This window comes from Spermophilus citellus, assembly GCF_964194105.1.
Source record: "Spermophilus citellus genome assembly, chromosome: 9".
Taxonomy (NCBI): Eukaryota; Metazoa; Chordata; class Mammalia; order Rodentia; family Sciuridae; genus Spermophilus; species Spermophilus citellus.
This window is the reverse complement of record NC_138191.1, coordinates 96155873-96181990: the sequence shown is the minus strand read 5'-3', so window position 1 is coordinate 96181990 and position 26118 is coordinate 96155873. Positions and strand designations below refer to the sequence as shown.

Genomic DNA, 26118 nt, shown 5'->3' with positions numbered 1-26118 from the left:
GGCTCTGGGGCTGGGTGGCTGGGGCCAGATAATGTTCAGTTGTCCTCTAGCTATGTGACTCTGAACAGGTCACTCTCTGAGCCTATTTCTTCATATGTAAAAATGACAAAATACATATTTGGGGGGGGGAGTTCTTTGTGCCTTATAGATAATATACACACATACTCTCACACACACACATGCACGCAGTTGTTATAAAAATAGAACCATCCTTTACATACTGCTCCAATTTGCTTTTTCCATTTACAACCTACTTGGCTGCTTCTGTGCAGGCTACTTAGCCTCTCTGAGCCTCACTTTCTGAACAGGCAAGATGGAGACACTGCTGCCCCCTGGGGTGGTTGGGGAGGCTAAAAGAGAGAACACAGGATGTGCCAAGCCTGGTGCCTGGCCTGCAGCAGGGCTCACCCTTAGTTCTGGCCCCATACAGGGTAGAATCCATTTGCTTGGCGAGGCTCACCACTCCTCCAGGACAGAGCAGGTCTTTGTTCCCCAAAGTATGGCCCAGTGGCCCACTCCTGGCAATGCAGCAACTTGGACCACGCCAAGCAGGGTCCAGCCACACTGGCAGTGGCACCTACTTCATACTCAAGTTGAGACTTGGGGTACCTGGCTACAGGGTTCCTGGTGTCTAGATACTTCAGGTACCTTATGTGCCAGAGAAGCTTAGGAGACAATAAAGAAGCTAGATAGTGTGTCTCTCCTGGAGTGCGTGTCAGCTGGGGAGGCCAGGTGGCAGCACCAGCCTCACTTCATTGCTTCATTAATTACAATCATGAAAAAACTGGAAGCAACTTAAATTTCCCACTACAGGACAGTGGCATTAAGTGACAGGCACTCGCTCGGTGCAGTGTTCTGCAGAAATCAACTAAGGTGATGTGACTCACTGTTTCACGGGCAACACTTACCATGCCCAGTGAGATGAATTTGAAGAGGTGATCACAGATGAAGACAAGAATGGAAAACTCTGTAAAGAGATGTCCAACCCCACGAGTAACCCAAGAACTGCCAAATAAAAAGACTTACTAATTTTAGCCTTATCAGATTGGCAAAAATGAAAGAGTAACACTATCATCACTAGTGCTGGCAAAAATGTAGGGGAAAAGAAATTCTGCTACCCCACTGCCGCCAGCAGACATCGAAGTGACTTTTCTGGAAGGCTGTGTGGTCCTATTTATCAGTATTTAATGTGCTCAAAGCCTTAGATTAGGAATTCCACTTATTTGACTCAACTCTACAAAAATGTCTGTATGAAAGGCCAAGGACAGATGTGAGAGAATCTTCAGTGCCATCTTGCTTGTAGGAGCAAAACAACTTACGCAACATAAATGCTCATCAGTAAACGATGAGTCAGGCTATTTCTATACAGCAATGGATGTTAAGGAATGAAATCAGAGCACACTCACGTGTGCACACACATACACACAGAAAATGGGTCTGGAAGAATGCACACCAAACCCCCGAGTGGTTACCCTGGGGGTAAAGAGATACCCTTTAACTTTTCTCTTATATATTTCAATATCATCTATCACTTTTATAATTTAACAAGTTAAACTCTATGCATAGAGAAAGACAGGAAATAAATAAACTCTGACATAGAGTTTCTATGTCTATTGTCTTCTACCTGAAGTGGCAGCTGGCTGTGGGTCACATTTACAGATGAAGTCTTTTTTTTTCCTTTTACTTATTTCCACCTTCCAAGTCTCTTTAGGAAGGACAATTCAATTCCTCTCTTTTCTTTTTTTTTTGGTTTTGGTTTTGGTATCAGGAATTGAACCCAGGGTTGCTTAACCACTGAGCTACAATCCCTTTTTATATTTTATTTAGAGACAGGGTCTTGCTGGGTTGCTTACAGCTTCACCAAGCTGCTGAGGATGGCTTTGAACTCATGATCCTCCAACCTCCACCTCTCAAGCTGCTGGGATTACAGGCATACACCACCTTGCCCAGCTTGGGAGGGACAAAATCCTTTCTAAATGGAGAAAAAATGGCTACTAAAAAATGACATGGTGTAAGTTGAAGGAATGTGAATCTGGACTCTAAGGCATCAGATCTTGGCTTTGTCACCCTGTGGAAATTTACATCATCTCTTGGAGCCTTGGTCTCCCCCATGGTCTATAAAATGGGGCTGCTGTGAGAAGCAAAGATCACACCTACCAAGAGGGGCCCACAACCCTGGCAGGTGGCAGGAGCAGAGAAGACGGAGGCTTTCATCTCTGCCTAAGCCACCTCAGGAGGTCGAGTCCAGGTGGGGTGACCCAGGGAGCAGGCTCAAAGAGGCCCGGCCCAGGCCCCCAGGCCGTCTTCTCCCCGGATCTTGGTCTGGGGCAGAGGATGCCCTGGCCTACCTTGCTGGGTTCTGCTTCATCTGTCATGACCCCTGTCATGATGACAGCCTCATCCAGAGAGTAGAGCAGCCCTTCCACGAAGTGGTTCTCCGGCTGCTGGGACTCGCGGGTGAATTTTTCACAGATGGCCTCCAGGCCCCGCACTGGCTCAAACCGAAGCTTGACATACTTCTTGGCAGGGATGATGCGGATCTCAGCAGCCACCAGGAAGCCCAGGGTCCCACAGGACCAGGGCACAGCGTAGAACAGGTCCGAGTTTTCAGACTAGGAGACGGAATTGACACACGTTGAGAACTTGAACCCTGGACCCTACATTGTGGCCAGCAGCCACTGGGAGGACCTGGGGCTGGGGCTGCATTCCTGACCTGTCACTATCTCATATACATCTGAAGAGGAACTTCAGAAACTGTGCCCAGCTTTCCCTTTCAAATGCCACATGATACTTAACCCACCACTGCTCTCTACAGTAGGGCTGTTCATTGGGACAGCATCGTCCTCTTCCATTGAGAGGGGAAAGCCCCCGAGCCATAGGACACCCAGGAAGAAGGCCATGACAAGAAGTGTTCAGATCCCAAACAGGGACTAAGAGGCAGGGGGCCCACGCCAGGCTAAAAAAGAGCTGAACCTTAACTAAGAGTCAAGGTAGCCGAACAACAGGACACTGCCTCTCTTCTCAGCTGGTATGAAGAGTTACCCTGCATTCCTGTGTCCACTAGATTGGGAGATCCTCCTTCACCCTGATACACACACGCAAAGCCCGTGGGGGGGCATTGCCTCTTCGATAGCAAGGAAAGTGAGCCTCCAAGAGGTGGCCTACCTTGCCCAAGGCTTCCCCAAAAGCCAGCTGCAACACTGCTAGGCTCAGGCCAGGATCCCTAACTCTGGGTCCAACATTTCTTCCTGCAGGATCTCACCTGGTCCCGTCAATCTGTTTCTTACTTCACAAATTTCTTGCTTTGACATTTGTCTCAGAGACAAACTGCTGGCCTTCCCTCTGGCCATTCTAACTCAGACTCTTTGATTCTAAAACAGCTCCTTTTGCAAAAGTCCTGCCCTGGTTGCCATTACCAACAGACTTGCCCTGTGGATGCTCTCCTAGACTGGAACACCCTAGGTGGCGGACATGGGGGAGGCAGATGCTAGGAGCCACAAACAAAATATAAATGGCACCTTTGGTTGTAAAGTGACGCCAACTAGCCACTGAGGTATTATTATGCTAAGATTTACATTCATATGCAAATTGGGCTCCTGCTGTTCACCTTGGCTTGCTACAGGACTCTAGTTACCGGACTGCTGGAGAGTTCCCATTGGTTGGGGAAAGATAGTAGGAGGAAATTCCGGGGAAAGTCCGGGACCCTGGCTCCGGGAGGCGCGCGGTTCCGGCAGACGCCCGCGTGGGAGGACCGGGTTTGGCTTGCCTGCGGCGGCTTTTTCAAAATAAAGTTTTGTTCCTGCTTGACTGGCTCGTGATTCTGTGCCCAGCCAAAACTGCAACATTTGGTGGCCCGTACGGGGAACGCCTAAAACTTAGAGGTGAGTAAAACTGCTCGCCCCTGAGGGAAGGCAACAGAATGGGTGAACATTTAGAAAAACAATGTGTTCTTGTTTTGATTTATTTTGTTTTCATTTCAAGCTCCCTAACCCTAGAATTTTCTCAGGCGAACTGGAAAAAATGGTTGGCTCAAGGTTTGAAGTTATTCGGCCCTAAGAAAGAGAAAATTGATACAACCATTGTCTGTTCCGTTTTTGTTTCATTCTGTTTTGGCTTTGTTTTATCCTATCTTATTGGGTTACGTTACCTTTATAGTAGATTAGAATCCAGTAAAAAACAAACCGAAAAACTGCTAAGTAAATTGTTAGAGGTCCAGACTATGGTAGAAAAAACGCTAAGTCAAGCAAAAGAGAAGGTCTCTCAAGCTAGTCAGACAGAGGAAAATTTAAAGAAACCAAGCTTAGAGGAAAAGCAGCCATCAGGTGGAGAATTACAACAGGAGGTTGCTACTAACTCCGTTCTATCACCAGAGGGCATAACTCAACCAACAGCTCCATCTACCGCTGAGCAGCCCTCAACTCCCGTAGTTGATGGACGGAATTCTGAGGCAGGACCCCAAAGATTAGCATGCCCTGTACTTGAGCAGGCAGGAAGGCAACGAATTCACCGTGCTTTAGATTTCAAAACAATAAAGCAATTAAAGGAGGCTATAACGACCTATGGGCCGCAAGCTCCCTTCACAATAAGCATGGTCGAATCTGTTACCAACTTGGACATGACACCAACAGATTGGGCTAACATGTGTCGATCTGTGCTAAACGGAGGACAATATTTATTATGGAAAGTTGCCAATGAGGAATTTTGCATGGAGACAGCTAGGCAAAATGCAGAAGCTGGTTATCCTCAAAGAAATATAGAAATGCTTTTGGGGAAAGGACCTTATGAGGGTCAAAGACAGCAAATTGAATATGACCCTGGCGTATACGCACAGATTGCTATAGATGCAGTTAGGGCATGGAAAACTTTACAGGGGCATGGAGACTTACAAGGTCAATTATCTAAGGTAATACAAGGAACTAATGAACCTTACGCTGAATTTGTAGATAGACTTATTCAGTCAACCTCTAGGATATTTGGTAATACAGAACAGATAATGCCATTTATAAAACAACTGGCTTATGACCAAGCAAATCGTTGCTGCAGAGAGGTCATTAGACCATGGAGACATGAAGATTTAAACACATATATTAAATTATGTAGAGACATTAATGAACAAGGGCAAGTCTTAGCAGCAGTACAACAGGCTTTAGATGCCAGGCCAAAAACATGCTATAATTGTAATCAAACAGGACATTTTAAAAGGAGTTGCCCCATAAGAGGAGGGTTTAACAAAGCGGGGTATCAAAGGAATAGAATACCGGGTATTTGCCCACGATGCCATAGAGGGAAACATTGGGCTAATGAATGCCGTTCTCAAACCACCATAGAGGGTATTCCGTTATCAAAAAACGGACAAAGACCAAATGTTTACCCACGATATCATGGAGAAAGGTATCAAGCTCCGTTGCCAAAAAACGGACTAGAAGGCCCAATGCCCCGGGGCCCAAAACCACAAATATATGGGGCAATGGAGGAACCCAACAGCACCATCAAGGTAGTGCCCAGGACGCATTATCCATTAAATCCCTCATCAGACAAACTAGAGGGAACGCAAGGCTGGACATCTGCTCCTCTGCCAGAGCAGTACTAACTCCAGAGATGGGAATTCAAATCATTCCCACAGGAGTAAAAGGACCTCTTCCCCAGGGAACAGTAGGCTTATTATTGGGACGCAGTTCTTCTACACTAAAAGGACTTACGATAAGTCCTGGGGTAATTGATCCCGATTATGAGGGTAAAATAAAAATTATAGCTAGTTCTCCAAGAGGTATATCAGTAATTTCACCAGGAGATAGAATAGCACAGTTATTAATAATACCCAGCCTACATGATAAATTTTCCAGTCGTAATGTAGAAAGAGGTTCCAAGGGATTAGGCTCCACAGGTGTAGATTGGGCTATGCTGTCTTTGAATTTAGATTCTCGCCCAATGCTAAAATTAAATATACAAGGACATAACTTTAATGGGCTGCTGGACACAGGAGCTGACCTTAGTGTCATCTCTCGTCAAGAATGGCCAAAACATTGGCCATTACAACAAGCCACTCAAACGCTTCGAAGCCTAAGAGTGGCGACTAATCCCCATAGAAGTGCTATGGTATTAGATTGGAGGGATCCTAAAGGATGTGAAGGAACTATACAGCCCTATGTATTGGATCATCTTCCCGTAAATTTATGGGGACGAAATATCCTAGATCAATTAGGATTGACATTAACAAATAACATCAATCCTAATGCGCCCACTACTAGGGCTAAACAAGGCTTTAGGAAAGAAAAAAGATTAAGAGAACAAGAACAAGGTATAACAGCACCTATTCAAATAGATCAAGAAATAAATAGACACGAATTGGGTTTTCAGAAAGGGCCACTGAGACAATCAAAATTACTTGGAAATCAGAAAGACCAATATGGGTTCCTCAGTGGCCCCTGACTAAAGAAAAGATACAAGTAGCCCATGACTTGGTCAGACAACAATTAGCGGAAGGACATATACAACCTTCCGTATCTCCCCATAATACTCCCATTTTTGTCATTAAAAAGAAATCTGGTAAATGGAGATTATTACAAGATTTAAGAGCCATTAATAATGAGATGGTTATTATGGGACCTGCTCAATCAGGGATTCCTCAATTGTCTGCTTTACCAAAAACCTGGCATGTTTTAGCTATAGATATTAAAGATTGTTTCTTTTCAATTCCAATTCATCCCGAGGATAGTCCACATTTTGCATTTACTATCCCTGCACTGAATCATGAAGGTCCTGATCAGAGATATGAATGGAAAGTACTCCCTCAAGGGATGGCTAACAGCCCAACTATGTGTCAAATTTATGTTAATAAAGCAATCCAGCCACTTAGAAACCAAAATCCTGAACTACAAATATTTCACTATATGGATGATGTGTTATTGGCACATAAAGATAAAAACACATTACTAGAATGTTATGCCACACTTACAAACTTATTGAAAAATTATAATCTAGAGATAGCAATAGATAAAGTACAATTAAATCTTCCAATTAATTATTTAGGAGTTCTATTATCCTCAACCATGGTCCGTCCACCAAAAATTCAAATACGAGTAGATCAACTCAAATCACTTAATGACTTTCAAAAGTTATTGGGAGACATAAATTGGATAAGGCCTTATCTAGGCATACCAACAGGAGAGTTAGGACCTTTATTTGATATTCTAAAAGGTCCATCAGATCCAAATTCACCCCGCATGTTAACGCCTGAAGCAAGAAAAACATTAAAAATCATTGAAACGTATATGGAAAATATGCATTTGGATAGAATTGATATAAGTTTGCCTTTATTATTTATTGTACTACCAACAAAAAATATTCCTACAGGAGTATTTTGGCAGGAAGGTCCATTATTGTGGATACATTTATCTTATTCTCCTAACACTATTCTTACTAGATATCCTGAGGCTGTAGGACAATTAATACTCAAAGGAATAAAAACAGCTAAGGGAGTATTTGGGATTTCTCCCAATAAAATTATCACTCCATATACTATGGATCAAATTGATGAGTTAGCTAATGAGTTAAATACTTGGGCAATAATCATATGTAAAACTAGTGTTTCATTTGATAATCACTTACCATCTAATCCTTTGTTGTCTTTTTGGTCTAAGCATCCTGTAATTTTTCCAAAAATGACAAGAAAAACCCCTATCATAAATGCTCCAAATATATTCACTGATGGGTCAAACAATGGTACAGCAGCAGTAGTTACTCCTGATCAAACTTTTACATTTTTAGTTCCCAAACAATCAGCTCAAAAGGTAGAGCTTAATGCAGTATTACAAGCTTTTATGATGTTTAAAGATTCTGTATTTAATTTATTTTCTGATAGTCAGTATGTAATTAATGCTATAATATCCCTTGAAGATGCTGGTAGGATTTCACCTTCTTCTACTGTTTTCTCTTTGTTTTCTGCTATACAAAGTCTAATCTGGGACCGAAAAGATCCATTCTTTATAGGTCATATCAGGGCACATACAGGATTGCCTGGAGCCCTTAGTATGGGCAATGAACTAGCAGATAAATCTACACATGACATACATATTTTCTCTACAATAGAAGAAGCTATAAATTTTCATAAAAGGTTCCATATCAATGCTAATACTTTACAAAAACGTTTTAAAATAACTAAAGAACAAGCCAAACATATAATAAAACAATGTCAAAATTGTGTGACATTTTTACCACAAGTTAATCTTGGAGTCAATCCTAGAGGACTGATACCTAACCATATTTGGCAGATGGACGTCACACACTTGCCAGAATTTGGAAAATTAAAATATTTACATGTTACAGTTGATACCTCTTCCGGATTTTTGATGGGCTCCCTTCATGCCGGAGAAAAAACTAAAAATATTATAGCTCATTGCTTACAAAATTTTGCCACTGTGGGTGTTCCAAAACAGTTAAAAACGGACAACAGTCCTGGTTATACTTCCACCTCTTTTAAACAATTTTGCTCATCATTTGGTATTACTCACATAACAGGAATTCCATACAATCCACAAGGACAAAACATAGTTGAAAGAGCTCATCAAACTATTAAAATGTACTTATTAAAACAAAAGGAGGAAATTAAAAAGGGGTATATATCCCCCAAAGATAAACTTAAAATAACCCTTTTTACTCTAAACTTTTTAAATTTAGATTCATCGGGACTTAGTGCTGCAGAAAGACACTTGTACCCCAAAAATGTACATAAGCCTAAGGTACTTTGGAAAGATATTCTAACAGGACAATGGAAAGGCCCCGATCCAGTCATAGTATGGAATCGGGGTGCTATCTGTGTTTTCCCACAGGATGAACAGCAACCGATTTGGATTCCAGAGAGATTAACTAAAACAATTTCTACAGAAAAAGAAGATGATTTGACTCAAATTCATAACAGCTGACATCCAAAGCTCCAGCTTGGCTATTCTTACATCTGCGGCAGTGATTAACCAAAATGTTTTTTTTTTTTTTTTCAATATCTATTTTATTATTGCATTTTTCCCACACCATAAAGTTCTATTTTATTTTATTTTATTTATTTATTTATTTTTTGAGCTCATACAAACCTAGGTTAATGTTTTTCTGATCAGTTTTATTTTTTGACTGTGTTTTATTTTTTGACTGTGGAGTTTTTAAACATTGCAATGGAAATTTCACCTAGGTATAGTTACAAGGCCTTTATTTACTATTGTCTTATGTGTTGTATGTTGTGTGCACACTTCTGTTTTGTGTTGTATGTCTGTATGTATGTATGTCCATATTTCTTATATGAGGAGCGCTCATGAAAAAATGGATCCAAATTTTTTCTTTATTCACGTGATTTATATGGTTTAATTTAAATTAGGTGAACAGCTGTTAATGATTGTTTTTAAAGATGGTTAACAGATCTGTTTATTTGCTAATTTAAATTTGGTAAACAGCTGTTAAGGATTGTTTTTAAAGGAGTTTAACAGATCTGTTTGTTTACTTTCACCTTTCCTTTTTATTATATTTAATAATTCTGTTCAGGATAATGTCTCTTTAGCATCATTGCCAGAATTCCCATCTCCATCCCAGTGCCGGTGAAGACTAAGATAAAACCAAACTACAGCTTCTATGATAGCAATCACAGTAAACTGTATAAACTGATGCATCAATGAATATAACTCAACAAGTAATGCTATCAAGGACTTGATTTACTTTGGGAGGAAATAGACACATTGATAGACTCCTCCAATTTGAACTGCTTCCAGAACTTGCCTGGACTATATATCAGTTGCATACATTGTGAAATATCATCTGGTGCACCGAATTGTGGTACTGCTGGCATATCTTTGCTGATGGTGTCACCAGTGATGCAATTTCCTTGCCAGCTCACCCCATGTTTATTGTGGTAATACTGGCATATCTTTGCTGATGGTGTCACCAGTGACGCAATTTTTCCAAGGAGCCATCAATTGGCTTAATGTCGTGGCATTTCTGTATCCTCCTCCCTTCTACTAGTGATGGTCTAAAATTTGGGGGCCAACAGAGGTGAGGCAAAGAACCTCACCCCCCCACTGGCACCAAGGCAAAATTTGGGGGCCAACAAAGGTGAGGCAAGAACCTCACCCCCCCCACTGGTGCATAGGCCTATCCACAAGCATGGCTAAATGCTGGACCGGTAATCAGTGACGGGTTGATCTGATTACAATGGATTCAACCTAAGACAGGAAGCTGACGCCTAAAGGTCAGTTCTCCCATGACGGGTAAGAACCATATGTTAAATTGGACAACCTACCAGGCACGGTCCATAGCCACATTGCTTGTTGCTTAATTAAACAGAAGGGGGCAAAATAATGTTGCAGTTTTGGCTGGGCACAGAATCACGAGCCAGTCAAGCAGGAACAAAACTTTATTTTGAAAAAGCCGCCGCAGGCAAGCCAAACCCGGTCCTCCCACGCGGGCGTCTGCCGGAACCGCGCGCCTCCCGGAGCCAGGGTCCCGGACTTTCCCCGGAATTTCCTCCTACTATCTTTCCCCAACCAATGGGAACTCTCCAGCAGTCCGGTAACTAGAGTCCTGTAGCAAGCCAAGGTGAACAGCAGGAGCCCAATTTGCATATGAATGTAAATCTTAGCATAATAATACTTCAGTGGCTAGTTGGCGTCACTTTACAACCAAAGGTGCCATTTATATTTTGTTTGTGGCTCCTAGCAGGCAGCGGAATAGGGAAGCCAGGGCAGGGACATTTGGTAGTGGGCCAGGAGAAGACTCTGGAACTGCAGAAATGGACCAGCCCCCGATCTGAGTTGCTAGCTGATTGCACCATTCTGATCGTGGCAGCAGAAACTGAACACTCATTGCGTGCCTGTCTCAATGCTAGGAGCTTTGAACACACCACCTACTTATCTTCCTAACTGTGCATCTGAAGCCTAGCCTCAGAAGAGAGGCCAATCCGTAGCATCTGTCTCCTTTCTCTGCTGGTAACAAGTAGGCCAAAAGTGGGGGCCCAGGCAAGTGTTCAGGAAAACATGCTGAAACTGATGGAGGCGCACCTGTCCAAGACCAGAGCTCCAAGCAGGCTTCGAGTGCCTGACTCTGTTCTGTGAAGCCAATAGCTTTGGTGGCTCTCTAAAATATCCCCTTCAAAAGGATCAGAATGTCCTTCTTATCCCAGGGGCCTCTGGCCTATGCCAGGACAGATCTGAGGTTATTTAAAGCTTCAATTCTGTCTCATTCCTTAGATAAAATTCTTCAAATGTTTGTGTCCTACAGCCCCTCTAATTGCTTTTAATTACCTCAAAACATCTGAAATTGAGTTTTAATGCAGAGGCCTGACTTCCTTCAGAGAGGCAATCTGGAATGATCCATGGAAGCCTCATTATCTAGGTTTGAGCCCCAACTGTGTAGGATTTACTGTCTGTGTGATGTAGGGCAAGCTTATTAACCTCTCTGTGCATTACTGTTCTATCCATAAAAATGCAGATAATACTAGAACTCACCTTATAGACTGCTGAAGGATTAAATGCCTATATATATATAAAGCATTCGCAAGAGTGCTTAAGCACATATAAGGGGCTATATAAATTTTTGTTATTATTATTTGAAATGATAAATCAGGGAGCTACTTCCCTGACCCCAGGATCCCTAATGACCAGAGCAGGCTGGTGCAGATGTCCCCAACTCACCAGCGTGCATCGCACAAAGCTGCCATCGGCCAGGACCAGTTCGTAGGCGGTGCAGATGTGTTGGAACAGGCCATACTTGTGGGATGATGACTCGATGCCTGTGCCCATGATCAAGCCCCCTGCAGAGACACAAGCGTTAGCCAGAGAGAACAGCGAGCTGCAGGTCAGGGCAGAGATGGGGACGCTGACCTAGGGGAGACTTCCCATCTCTGCCAATTTAGATGGACTTAGATGGGAGCTTGAGGGCTTCCCCCAGACCAGAGGAGGGATGGGCAGACCCCTCCAGGGTGCTCACGACCTCACCTCCAGCCCCTCTCCATCTGGACACCCGTGTGCATTCATTTTAAGAAGGACTTTATGGAAAGGGCTGTTGCTGGGTGGGCAGGAAGCCATGACTCCTGGGAATGGTTCGAGGAACGGAAGGTGCTTCCCCTGGACAAGAATAGGCTCTAGGGGCCATAAATGCTGTGCAAAGGAAAGAGGGATTAGACTGATTGTGTGTTCCATAGGTCGAACTGGAGCAAGGAGCACAAGTCATAGGGAAGCAGATTCAACCTAGAAATTTAGAAGTGCTGTCTGTTAACCTGAGTTGCTCAGAAATTGGGTGGTGGATAGGGAGGGCCCTGTCATTGGCTCCAGGCAAGTAAAAGACAGGGTGCTTATATGTCACCGACAGAAGAGTGGCCATTCCTGGACCAAATGGAAGGTGGCCAAGGACCCTTGACTCGGATCCTGAGATTGTCAGACTCCTCTTGCCCTTGAACATGGACTACTTACCCACTGTGAGATCATCAAGCTCAGGTAACACAGGCAGGGTCCAGCCAATGGAGGTCAGTAGGGCAGTCACCTGACCCATGGACACCAAGGGCTCTACACGGACAATCTGTAGACACAAGAAAAGCATCCTGGGTCTCAAGAAGGTGGCCAGTCCTGTCGAGGGCTCTTGTGTGTGAAAGTGTCATCCCAAACCTTCTTGAAAACACTCAACGTATGGATTCCTATGCAGTTGTTATAGGTGATCTCTGGCTCTAGACTAACCAGGGTTGGATTGCATCCTTTCAGATATTTTCCAATGAATGCTTTCTTAATTTTTTCAAGATAACAGGAAAAATATTCATTTGGAAGATACAACAAAAGTGAAAAAGAAAACAAAAATAATCTATCCTAGCTCTTCAGAGTTATCAGTGTTAATGATGGAGTGATTTACATGTTTTTTTTTTCATATATGCCTATATATTGCTATTTTGTAAACACACCCTTCTGTCTTGCCTGTTAAAAAGTTAGCACAGTATTGTGACTTATCATTAAATATCCTTGGAAAACATGCTTTTAATGAACATGTTAATATGCTGTCACTTGAACTTCTCTGCTTCTAGCTGAGATGGAGCAACAGAGAACAGATTTACACTGCTATCTGGGGGGAAAAAAAAGCATGAAAAAAATATATGAAACAAGTTTTCGACATGATGGACACAGGGCCTGAGACTTAGTGATCCCTGAGATAGGAAGCAAACATGGCTAGCTCTGCGCACGCCCCAGCTGTCTGGAGTTAGGCAGTGTGGGGAGGGGAACCCAGGTGGAGCCCAGTGCACTGAGCTGTGGAGGTGGAGGTGAGAGACCTGGAAGACCAAGGAGAAAGTGTTCGCAGGACAGAGCACTAGGAGGAACGCATTGCAGAGAGAGCACCTTGAAGAACTGCAAAGGGTGCCGCTGGCTATCAACTGAGTAGGACTGGTGCATTCAGGCAGACAGTACCTGAGGCGGGGGCTGAGGATGAGGCAGGGAACAACCATCAGAAAAGATAACAGGTAAAGACAGCTCACATGGGGCAGGAAATGGTATCTGTTCCCAGAAGCCAGCCTGGGGAACCTCATGATTCCCAGGGACTTGGACAGAGGACTCAGAATGGTCTTGCCTCAGCAATGGGGAACAATGAACCCCAGGTTAAATGCTGCTGTGGTCCCACCCAACAAAATCAAGACCCAGTGGGATCAAACTGTTTCCAAGTAACTCAGCTGCCTCCTAGAACAAAGCTTAAGACTTACAGGACTACAACACCTAGCACCCAACGAGGTAAAATCAGAATGTCTTAATGTCAGAATCCACTTGACATTTACCAGGCATGCAAAGAGGTAGGAAAATTCCAGCCATAGGGAGGAGAAATATCACTCAAGCAAAACAGACCCAGAACTGTAACGTGTGTTAGAATTAGCAATCAGGAATACCAAAACAGTTATTCTATCTGTATTTTCTATATTCAAATACTTTAGTAGGAAACATTCCAAAGATATCAGAAAGACCCCAATCAAACTTCTAGAAATGAAAATCACAATGTTTGGAATGAAATATACACTGAATTGGACTAACAGCAAATTAGATATTACAGAATAAAAGATTAATAAACTTAAATACAGAAACGATCCAAAATGAAACAAAGAGAAAAACATTTAAAAAAACGAACAGTTCATCAATGAGCTGCGCTGTGGAACTTGAAGCAGCCTAATACACATGTGATCGTCTCCAAAGGAGAGGAAAAGGAGAAGACAGAAAAAAAATATTTGAAGAAATAGTGGCCATCAAGTTTCTAGATTTGATGAAAAATAATAGATTCCAAACCTAGGAATTATGAAGAAAACTACACAAAGGAACATCATCGTAAAATTGCTCAAAGCCAGTAATTAAGAAAAAAAAAATCTTAAAAGCAGGCAGATGTAAAAATAAACACAGGAGACACAGTGAATCGAAGATGAGGGTAACAGATTACTTGCCAGAAACAAAGCAACTAAAAAGACAGTGGAGTATCTTCTTTATGGTACTGAAAGAAACACCTGTCAACCAGGGGAAATAAATGGTATGTGTATACACCCCCCCCCCCCCCCCCACAAAACATCTAGGCTGACAAGTATACAATGGAACATAGAGATGGCAAGTACAAGGGCAAATACGAAAGGTTCTTCCTTATTAAATTTCTTGAAGCTGGGTGCAATGGCACATGTCTGTGATCCCCATGACTCAGGAGGCTGAGGTTGGAGGATCAGGAGTTCAAGTGCAGTCCCAGCAACTTAGCAAGGTCCTAAGCAACTCAGCGAGACCATGTCTCTAAAAATATAAAAAAGGGGTAGGGATGTGGCTTGGTGGTTAAGTGCCCCTGGGTTCAATCCCTGAAACCAAAAAAAAAAAAAAAAAAAAAAAAAAAAAAAAAAAAATCTTTAATAGATAAATTGACATTTAAAATAATAATATAGTGTGGGGTTTATAACATGTAAAAATATGACAGCAATAGTACAAAAAGATAGGAGGAAAGAAGTGGAAGTCGATTATTGTAAGATGATTATGTACTACATGTGAAATAAGGTAACTGCACTTGAAGGTGGACCCGAGTAAGTAAAATGTGTATCATATACCTTAAAATAGCGGCTAACATAGCAAAACAAAGAGTGAATAGCTGGGGCTGGGGATGTGGCTCAAGCGGTAGCGTGCTCGCCTGGCATGCGTGTGGCCCGGGTTCGATCCTCAGCACCACATACCAACAAAGATGTTGTGTCCGCCGAGAACTAAAAAATAAATAGTAAAAAAAAAATTCTCTCTCTCTCTCTCTCCTCTCTCACTCTCTCTTTAAAAAAAAAAAAAAAAGAGTGAATAGCTAATGTCAATAAAGGAACTAAAACAGGGTCTTAAAATTTTTTCAATAATCCAAAAGAAGATGGGAGATTAAAAAAAGAAACAGAGAATAAAAAATATATAGGATAGATAGAAAATAAATAACAAGATGTCAGATTTAAACATCATATCAATCACATCAAATGTAAATGGTCTTACCACCCCCAGTTAAAAGGCAGAGGTTGTCAGATTCAATAAAAAAGCAAGACCCAGGGGCTGGGGTTGTGGCTCAGTGGTAGAGCACTTCCTAGTACATGTGAGGCACTGGGTTTGATTCTCAGCACCACATATAAATAAATGAATAAAATAAAGGTCCAGCAACATCTAAAAATATATTTTAAAAAATACATCATTTCTTTTTTAAAAAAAATAAATGACAGCAGACTGCATTACAATTCTTATTACATGTATACAGCATAATTTTTCATATCTCTGGTTGTATATAAAGTATGTTGACACCAATTTGTGTCTTCATACATATACTTTGGATGATGATGTCTATCATATTCCACCATCTTTGCTAATCCCCTGCCCACTCCCTTTCCCTCCCACTCCTCTGCCCCATCTAGAATTCATCTATTCCTCCCATGCTCCTCCTCCCTACCCCACTATGAGTCAGCTTCCTTATATCAGAGAAAACATTTGGCATTTGTTTTTTTGGGATTGGCTAACTTCACTTAGCATTATCTTCTTCAACACCATCCATTTACATGCAAATGCCATGATTATATTCTCTTTTATTGCTAAGTAATATTCCATTGTGTATATATATATATAGGCCACATTTTTTTAATCCATTCATCCACTGAAGGGCATCTACGTTGGCTTCACAGTGTAGCTATTGTGAATTGTGCTGCTATAAACATTGATGTGGCTGTGTTCCTGTAGTATGATGTTTTTAAGTTTTTTGGGTATAAACCGAGGAGAGGGATAGCTGGGTCAAATAGTGATTTCATTCCCAGATTTCCAAGGAATCTCCATTCTGCTTTCCATAATGGCTGCACCAATTTGCAGTCCCACCAGAAATATATGAGTGTACATTTTCCCCCACATCCTCGCCAACACTTATTGTTGTTAAATAAATGAATAAAATAAAGGTGCAGCAACATCTAAAAAAAAAAAAAAAAGATATTTTAAAAATACATCATTTCTTAAAAAAAAAAATCAAATCAAGCCCCAGGGCTGGGGTTGTGGCTCAGTGGTAGAGCTCTTGCATGAGGTGCTCGGTGTGCTCCCCAGCACCACATATAAATGAAGAAATAATGTGACACAGCAATCTGTATACGGGGTAAAAATGGGAGTTCATAACCCACTTGAATCAATCTGTGAAATATGGTATATTAAGAACTATGTAAGGTTTTGAACAACCAACAATAAAAAAAAAAAAAGAAATAAAGGTATTGTGACCACCTACAACTAAAAAATATATATATATTAAAAAAAAAGCAAGACCCAACTACATGTTGCCTACAAGAGAAATACCCTTTAAAGATTAAGAGACATTAGTCAAATGAAAACTGGGTGGTTTGTTTTTTTTAGTATCAAAGTAGATTTCAGAGCAAAGAATATAGAAGGGTTATAAAAGTTGATTTCATAATGAAAAAGGGATTGATTAATCAAAGACCCAAAAAATATTAAATATGCTTATACCTAATAACAGAATGTCCAAATACATGAAGCAGAAATTGATGAAACTATAAGAGAAATAAGTACACAGTTAGAGATTTCAATATCCCCTCTCTTAATAAATGATAGAATAAATAAAATTTGTTAAGTTCATAGAAGACTTGAATAAAACTACTAAACAACATGACCTAATAGACATTCATAGGACATGCCATCCCCAAATATCAGAATATATTTTTAAAAAAAAGTATGAAACATTTACCCAGATAGAGCATATTCTGGGCTATAAAGGTAATCTCAGGGCTGGGGGTGAAGCACGGTGGTAGAACATTTGCCAAGCATGCATGAAGTCCCAGTTTCCATCTCCAGCAATGTAGAAAAAAAAGTTAAGCCTCAATAAATTGAAAGCATTCTAATCTGAAAGTGTTTTTGACAACTGAATTAAATCAGATATCAGAAATATAAAGACCTCTGGAATATTTCCAAGTATTTGGAAACTTAGTAACATACTCGTATAACCCAGGGATCAAAGCACAGCACACATCAAAAGAAAAATCAAAGTATTCTGAACTAAATGAAAAGAAGATATACTGTATTTGTGTGCTGTCTCTAAAACAGTGCTTAGGAAAAAATTTATAGCATCAAACATCTCTATTAGATAAAAGCAAAGGTCTAATGTATGACTTATGCCATAACCTTAAAAAATTACAAAAAGGGTCTGAAGATGTAGTTCAGTGGTAAAACCGAGTGCTTTGCATGTCCTGCTTTAATCCCCAGCACTGCAAAAGGGAGAGTAAAATAAAAAAAAAAAAAAATAAGGAAAGAAAGGGAATAACAAAGATCACAGCAAGATCTCTATTTCTCAACGAATTAGAGAAAAAGAGAAAAATCAATGAAATCAAAGCTAGTTTTTTGAGAAGCTCAATAAAATTGACTAACCTTTAGCCAGAATGATCAGGAAGAAAGGAGAGGACTCAAAAATTACCAATATCAAGAATGAAGGATGTCGCCGGGCATGGTAGCGCATGCCTGGAATCCCAGTGGCTTGGGAGGCTGAGGCAGGAGGATGATGAGTTCAAAGCCAGACTCAACAACTTAGTGAGGCCCTAATAAACTTAGTGAAATCTTGTCTCTAAATAAAATATAAAAAAGGCCTGCAGATGTAGCTCAGTGGTTAAGAGCCCCTGGGTTCAATCCCCGGTTAAAAAGAAAGAATGATGTGACAATAGCTACAGATTCTATAGATTTCAAAAGGACAATCTGGGAATATTACAAACAAGTCTGTCAATAGATCATACAATTTTGTGAAATGAATTAATGCCTTTGAGAACAAATTACCAAAGCTCCCTTAACAAGAAACAAAGAGAAGGGGCTGGGGATGTGGCTCAAGCGGTAGCGCGCTCGCCTGGCATGCATGCGGCCCGGGTTCGATCCTCAGCACCACATACAAACAAAGATGTTGTGTCCGCCGAGAACTAAAAAAATAAATATTAAAAAATTCTCTCTCTCTCTCACTCTCTCTTTAAAAAAAAAAAAAAAGAAACAAAGGAAGAGCCATATCTATTAAAGAAATTTAACTGGTAGTTAAAATGTTGCTCACAACTCCAGGCCCAAACAGCTTCACTTAAATCAGATATCAGAAATATAAAGATTTCTGGAACATTTCCAAGTATTTGGAAACTAAGTAAGTAACATACTCGTGAATAACCTAGGGATCAAAGCACACTTCAAAAGAAAAATCAAAATAATAATAATCATTAAATCTCTGAACTAAATGAAAAGAAGATATACTGCTATTTGTGTGCTGGTTTCTATAAAACATAGGAGAAATCCTTTGTGACATTGGATTAGGCAAAGATTTCTTAAATAAGGCACCAAAAGCATGATCTAGAAAAGAAGAAACTAATGAGCTAGATTTTTAACAAAATTAAAAACTTTTTGAAAGACAAGCCACAGACTGGGAGAAAATATTTGCAAATTGTTGGTTTATAGAATATATAAGAAAAGAAATAACGCGATTTTTAAAAATTGGCGAAAAGTCTGAACAGGCCTCACACCAAAGATATACAAATGGGGCTGGGGATGTGGCTCAAGCAGTAGCTAGCGCGCTCGCCTGGCATGCGTGCGGCCCAGGTTCGATCCTCAGCACCACATACAAAGATGTTGTGTCCGCTGAAAACTAAAAAATAAATATTAAAATTCTCTCTCTCTCTCTCTAAAAAAAAAAGATACATAAATGGCAAACATGAACATGAAAAGACTCCCATCATTAATACAAACTAAAGCCACAATGAGATATTAGTACACATCTATTAGAATGGCTAAGATTAAGACTAACCATACTGTGCTCTGATGGTACACAGCAATGGGAACATTCACGCTGCTGTTGGGAATGCAAAATGCTACAACCCCTTTGGAAAACAATTTGGCAATTTCTTTAAAAATTAAACATACAGAGCCTGGCACAGTGGTGCACACCTGTCATCCCAGCAACTTGAGAGGCTGAGGCAGGAGAATTGCAAGTTTGAGGCCAGCCTAGGCAACTTAACTATGTGAAAAACTAAGTGGGAGTGTAGCTCCATGGTAGAGTGCCTATGAGTCTAGTCCCCAGTACCAAAAAAAAGAAAAACATAAAGATAAAGAAAGTTAAATATCATAAGCTTCAGCCACTCAACTCCTAGTTATTTGTCCAGGAGAAAGTCTTTATGTGCCTATAAAGAGATTGCTCACTCAAGTTCCTAATCATTTTATTTGTAATAGTCCCAACCTGGAAATAGCCCATGTGTTATCAACAGCTGAATGGATGAACAAACTGTAAATTCACAAAATGGAATATTACAACAGTAAAACAGAACGTACTACTGATTTATGCTTTCACCCAAATGAATCTTGAAATAATCATTAAAGCAGTCAAACCTTTCTCCCCCAAAGAGTATATATTATATGTTTCCAATGATATCAAACTCTAAATATGAACCAATTTATAGGGAGAGAAAGCAGACCATGATTTGCCTAAGGATATGGAAGAAGAGGCAGGGAGTTTAAGCCAGGTTTCAAGAAGTAGAATTACTGGTGGGCCAAAGAGTAAGCCTATTCCTAAGACTGTTATAAACGAGTGAGTCTCAAGGAAGCTCGTAACAAGGTCCCCTCCTTCCAACACCTTTGTAGCCCTTTTTTTTTTTTTTTTTTTTTTTTTTTTTTTACCAGCACATACCAGGTAGGGGTAAACGAATGCTCTTTTGTCTCATCTTTACTCATATTTCCCCATCCTTGATTTTCTGTAGAAATGAAGACAATCAAAGGACCCCTCCCCCCTTGAGTTCTGAGTTTGCCTTTCTGTGGAATGGGGCTGACCAGTCCCCAAGCTGGGAGGCTTGGGAGAACAGCAATGGTAGACAGAGACTTTCTTGATGACCATGGGCCTTGGCCCTGTCCACTCTGAGATGCTCTTGGCTAAAACCATCATCCTGAGTCTGTCCCCCCTCCCAGAGCTAGGCACCCACAGTGCATTCTCACCTGCTTCTTGGTGTCCACCTCCAGGATGTCCATCAGATTGATCATGATGTTTTTGTGTGTCTTCTTGTACTTCCCAACGCGCAGCGAGACGGTGAGCCAACCGGGGCGCCCGGTGCACATGAACGTCTTGCTTCCCTGTTCCTTCCATTCTCGCACCTGCAAGGTGGGACAGAAGCTGAGCTAGTCCCACAAGGGATTCCCAGAGAGCCGCAGCCTTGTTTCAGGGAGGGAGCTGACAAAGTTGTTTCCATCCAGGAACTGATTAAGACAGTAAAAGGCCTACTGGCCCCACCTTTTGGCATCTCCCTGGTTGGCAAGGCTGACAGAAAAAGCTGATTTATTGCTACACCACAAGGTAGAATGAAGACAGAGAGAATACATAATCAGGGCATTTTGAAAATAATAACTGGAAAGTTCAGGAAAGGTTTTGCAATGGTAATTAGTGCAATTACAACAATGATCACCATTTACCGTGTACCCCCACCATGCTATGTAACTGTTGTATGCAGTCTTTCACAATTCCGCATGGTTGGGATGACTCCCTTTTGCATATGAGGAAACTCAGAGGCAATAAAACTTTCCCAAGGTCCCACACGAAATAACTGGCAGGGCCTGGATTTGTAGCCAGGACTGTCTGACAACATGTCTAGGAGCACAGCTGGGCTTGTGATGGTAGTCACAGATCAGCTAACACTACTGAGGCCTATTCTGCACATGCCCTGTTCTCAGCATTCACCCAGGTGAACTCATGACCATTCTGACAGGAACAAAAGGGGAGGAAAAGACCAGAAAGCCAATGGAAGGGACAGCTTTGGCAAAGCCTTGACTATAAGTGACCAGCGCACAAAATAGGAAATGAATGACCCTGATGATGACAAGCCTTCAGGAACAGAGAAGGAGGCATCTGCTCCTGCTGAGAAGGAAAGGGCAGGGGAGGTGGACAGCTCTTGTTCTGACTGGCAAACATTGAGCCCTTGGTCAAGCTGGAGGGTAGGCCAGCCTCTACCAAAGGGTAGAAGTAAAAAGCCTGAAACACTGGTTGAATAGGATTCTAATGGGAGGTGACCAACATTTTGGGCAGGGAAGCAATGCTGAGAAAAACACTCTTCAAACTACACAGGACAAAGGTTAGGGGTAGGTCCTTGGAAAAGGGAACTGGTCAGGCAGCTATTTACAACAACCAGATTTACAGAATGGAATGGAAACGATGGAAAAGAAAACAGACCAAGGGCTCAGGCTCTGAATTCAAGATAACCAGGATGAGCTTGTCATGCTGGGCACGTAACTCAGTTTGAACCTCCATTTTTTCCATTAGTAAAACAGGTATAAGATCTATGACGATTTCTGTGGGAATTATAAATAAGGGACATTAATAGCACAGGGGAGTGGGACATGGCAGGTCCAGGGCAAGAGGCTCGTTTAGCGTCCACAGTGCATCCTTCTGTTGAGTTTGAGTTCATAAGCACTCCCCAAGCTGCCTGGAGTCTGGCCCCAGGGGCCAGAGGTGAGTCAGATAACAGTCCTTGCCTTCCAGGAGCTCACCGTCTGATGGGGTTGATCAGCAGGTAAATCAAGAATCCGAACTCTAGGAAAGAGCTGGGAAAAAGAATGCACCTGGAGGGAGGGCAGGCAGAGCTCTTGTGCTGCGACTGCTCAGAAAAAACACTTCCAAAACATTGCATTCTTTGCCACCAGGCCTAAGGTCTCTGCATCGTCACCCTCTTGCCTGCAGCACCCAGTGTGGAACAGACAGAATATAAAGGCTGCTGCACCTGCAACGAGGGTGACAGCAGGAAACAGAAGCTTTCTGCAACCTGATGCCAGTGAGAGAGGAACATAAGAAGGGACCCAGGGGACCAAGAAACTGCCCAGGCCAGAATTCCAAGTCAGCCCTGAATGTGAAGAAGGTGGTTCCACCTGGAGCTGCAGCAAGGTCCCAGCAGGGTGCTGGGAGTATAGGAGTATGTCCAGTTACTGGGAAATGGACTGCCTAGGTCAAAGAGTGAACCCTGGGTCACCAGAGGATGTGAAGCTCTTCACTAGGGGTTGTGGGCTGGACTCTACCTTTATGCTTTAGTCTTCTACTCTAAATGCGTCAAACCACCTTGTTGCTACAAGATAAACTTTAACCTCTAACCTGGCATCAAGGACCCTCTCCAAGGTAGCTCCAAACTGACTGTCCAACCTTATTCTGTCAGCACTTTTCTTTCCCTGCCTTTGCTCACACCAGTTTCTCCACCTAACATAACTTCCCCAATAATTTCTCTTCCTTCCCAGCCCCACCTCCCGGAAGCCTTTCCTCCTCTGAAATGTTTGGGCCTGGTGAGAGTTACCTGACTGTTGCGCACCTTCCCCTCATCTGAGTGTTTTTTATATCCGTCCACATGCCTAGTGGGCACTCCATAAACATCGGGGCAATGTTTTGTTGCCCCCAAACCTTTCCTTATTCTCTTCCCTCTCCAGAAAGCCCCTATCACAGGTTTGCTTCGTCCAATTCATCCCCCCCTCCCCCGCTCCAGCTCCTCCTCCGCCAGATCTAGGGTGCCTCCTGCACCGTTCTAGCCTTCGCTGCCTCGCGGACCGCTATCCCCGAAGCCCGTGGTGCTGGGCCCTGGTCAGGCCGGCGTCGCTCACCTGCTTTTGGATGTCCCGCACGCGCTGCTCGTGCAGGCGCGGCGCGCTGCTGAGCTTGAATACCACCCAGGCGCGCACGGAGTAGTAGATGTCGAAAATGAGCGAGAGCGGTAGGAGGAAGAGGCACACGAACACCCAGCGCTGGTGGATGAGCACGAACTCCAGCCCCTTCACGCGCACCCACAGCAGGAAGAGCAGCGCGCACACGGCCAGCGACACGGCGGGCTCCATGGTGTAGCGGCGCGCCGCGCGGGGAGCGTGCGGGCTCGCGCCGCCTGTCACCGCCACCCGCGCAGCGCCTGGCCGGCTCAGCGCCCGCCGCCGCCGCCGCCCCGGGAGCCGGTAGGTCGCCCGCCGCCTCGTGATTGGCTTAGATATCCAAGGTTCGGTGGGCCGAGACCCAGGAGGCGACCAATGGTGAACCGCGCTGGGGATCGGACCAGGAACCCGCTTTTATGATTGGCTGCGGGAGCCGGACCGCTCCACCCTCTTCCCGCCGACGCGCGAGGAGGGGTTGACCCGGGCGGGGGACGCTGGTGGGGTTGGCTGCGTTTAGTCGCGCAGGGGGCGGTGGGGACTCTGTTTTCCCGGCCTTGGGGTCTGCAGAGCCGTCCCTCCGTTTCCCCTTAGGTGGCGCCTCCTGGAGACGCGCGTCGAACGGTCACGCGTAGGGTTGCCTCCCGAGGGTGGGAGGCGCACCAGGCCACGAGTCAGGCACCCCGCCATCCCACAGCTTCTTGGCAGGTCTTGTCACTCAGGGCGAGCTAGGCCAGCAGGGGCACCTTTTCATTTTTCGAAGTGCTTTCTCCATACATTCATTTGAACTACCCAGCAGTACTAGGCAATGAGTAGTTTGTGAGCCCCGTTTTTTACGCGGGGACCCAGCAGGTAGAGGGTGAAGACCCCGACATGAACTCCAAAGTACTTTTTGAAGTATAGAGGCCTCTGCTGACGCCCTTCCATTTTTCCCACACTTGAGGCTCTTGGGGAGGCCTGCGGAGAAAAAAGGAAGGAAGGAATTCCAGCCAGTGTAAATAAATCCCCCAGGGCCCGGGCCCCTTTGCAGGCTCTGGGGTAAGGTGGTGAACAAAGCAGAAGGCCCCGCCCTCCCAGAGCAACCTGGAGCAGCCCCGGTGCCCAGCTGAAACCTAAGTCTGGTGTGATTTGCATTTCATCTGGAATTATAGGAAGTTTTTGAGGTGTTTTATTTTAGAAGCCAAACGTGACCTACCCGGCCTTCTCTGTCTGGCCCTCCTATCTTTACAGTTGCCTCTCCTTTCACCCTTGCCCTGACACACATTTCTAGGAGGTTCCCTTGGCTGGCTTTCCGGGCCCCTCATTTCAGCCTCTTTGGTTAAGGAGTCACTTCAGGGATAGTTTTCCCATTTCCTTCACAGAGCTAGCATTCCACAGCTCAGACCCACCTTAAGCTACATTTATGGCACTGGTCTACCCTTGCAGGTGCTCATAAAATAATGTGCATTATTCTGCCACATTATTTTATAGTTGTCTCTTTATGTGTCTCTACCCCCATAGACTGAGCTGTAGGGCAAACATTATCTTGTTTGCTTTTGTATTTAAGTTTCTAGCACAGTGCTTGGAGCATAGTAGACATGTCAGGATGTGTTAACCAATGGCTGAGTAAAGAATATAGGCCAAGGCTCAAGTATTCAATAATAATTGAAGTCCAAAGAGTGAGAGGTTGTTTACACTGGACTTGAAAAGGGAATAGTCTAGACTTGTCTTAACATAACCGCTATGTATGGCTACAAGTATGTGGGAAACTCAAATTGAGAAGCCTCAAGAATAAAACACACACTAGGTTTCAAAGACTTAGGAAAAAAAAAAAGATGGTGCAAAATACTTCATTAATATTTCTCATTAATTATATATTGAGATGATACATTTTGATATATTGGATTGAGTAAAGTAGTAAAGTCATTGTCACCTGCTTTATTTACTTAAAAAAAATGTTGTTGTTGTAGATGGACACTATATATATATATATATATATATATATATATATATATATATATATTTATTTATTTATTTTTATGTGGGGCTGAGGATTGAACCCAGTGCCTCATATGTGCTAGGCAAGTGCTCTACCACTGAGCTAAAACCCCAACCCCTTTATTTACATTTCTAAGGTGGCGACTAGAAATTTTTAAATTTAATATTTGTCTTGCATTATATCTCTAGAAGCTGCAGTCCTGAGGAGGCATCTTCAGTATGCAAAGGGTACAAAATAGTTCCATCACCTCCAAACCTCCCTCCTGTTGCCTGTTTGAAATCCCACCCAAGCCCCAGGCATCTGCTGCTCTGTTCTTGGCCACAGTAGTTTTGTTTTTTCCAGAAGGTCAAATAAATGATTATATGATAGCCAACCGGAGGCCATTAATTTTTGCTAGAGTCAAAGCTTCTCTCTTTCATAGGGAATCTACACAAAATTGTACCTTATTTACGGACTTGGTAACTCATGAAAATAGAATGTGTAGGAATAGGATGTTCTGAGCAATAACTCCTCAGGTTAACTGGGAATTAAGCAAAATCCTTTTCTAGTTTTGTCATATTATAATCTTTATGAAATATGAGTCTCTATTTTTTTTCAATATAGACCCTAATGAACACAATTTTTTTAAATTAAGGAGCTCAGTAAATACCAGAGTCCTAGAAACAGCATTTTCTTATATTTGTACAGTACAGTTACTGAGATCATTTGGTCTTTACAACCAGCATGAGGGGTGGCAATGCAGAGAACTATTGATCTGTTATTATTAACAAATGGAGACATTAGGACTAAGACTCAGAGGTTAAATGATGTCTTGTTGTAAATAATGAAGCTGAGATATAGCTCCCATCTTCTGGATATTTGCATCAGATGAATCTATTCCCTTGATTATGGTGTGAAACATGTTTTCTTGAGTTTCCATTCCGTAAATAAAAGTCAAAGTGTTATAATAGAAGTTCTTGTGTAGTTTGCAGACCAGTTACATCAGAATGCTTACTGAAA

General features: G+C 42.6%; 1 protein-coding gene across 1 annotated transcript in view; it reads right to left on the bottom strand.

The window, feature by feature from the left end:
* DHCR24 (24-dehydrocholesterol reductase) overlaps window positions 1-23454 on the bottom strand; it is a 31986-nt gene extending 8532 nt beyond the window's left edge. The window contains exons 1-5 of the mRNA XM_081308353.1: window positions 23106-23454; window positions 20472-20627; window positions 12447-12552; window positions 11670-11788; window positions 2349-2612 (exon numbers count right to left, since the gene is read on the bottom strand). Coding sequence (XP_081164479.1) covers window positions 2349-2612; window positions 11670-11788; window positions 12447-12552; window positions 20472-20627; window positions 23106-23336 — 876 coding nt within the window. The 5' untranslated portion in view covers window positions 23337-23454. The remainder of the gene's footprint in view (window positions 1-2348; window positions 2613-11669; window positions 11789-12446; window positions 12553-20471; window positions 20628-23105) is intronic.
* Window positions 23455-26118: the final 2664 nt, after the last annotated feature.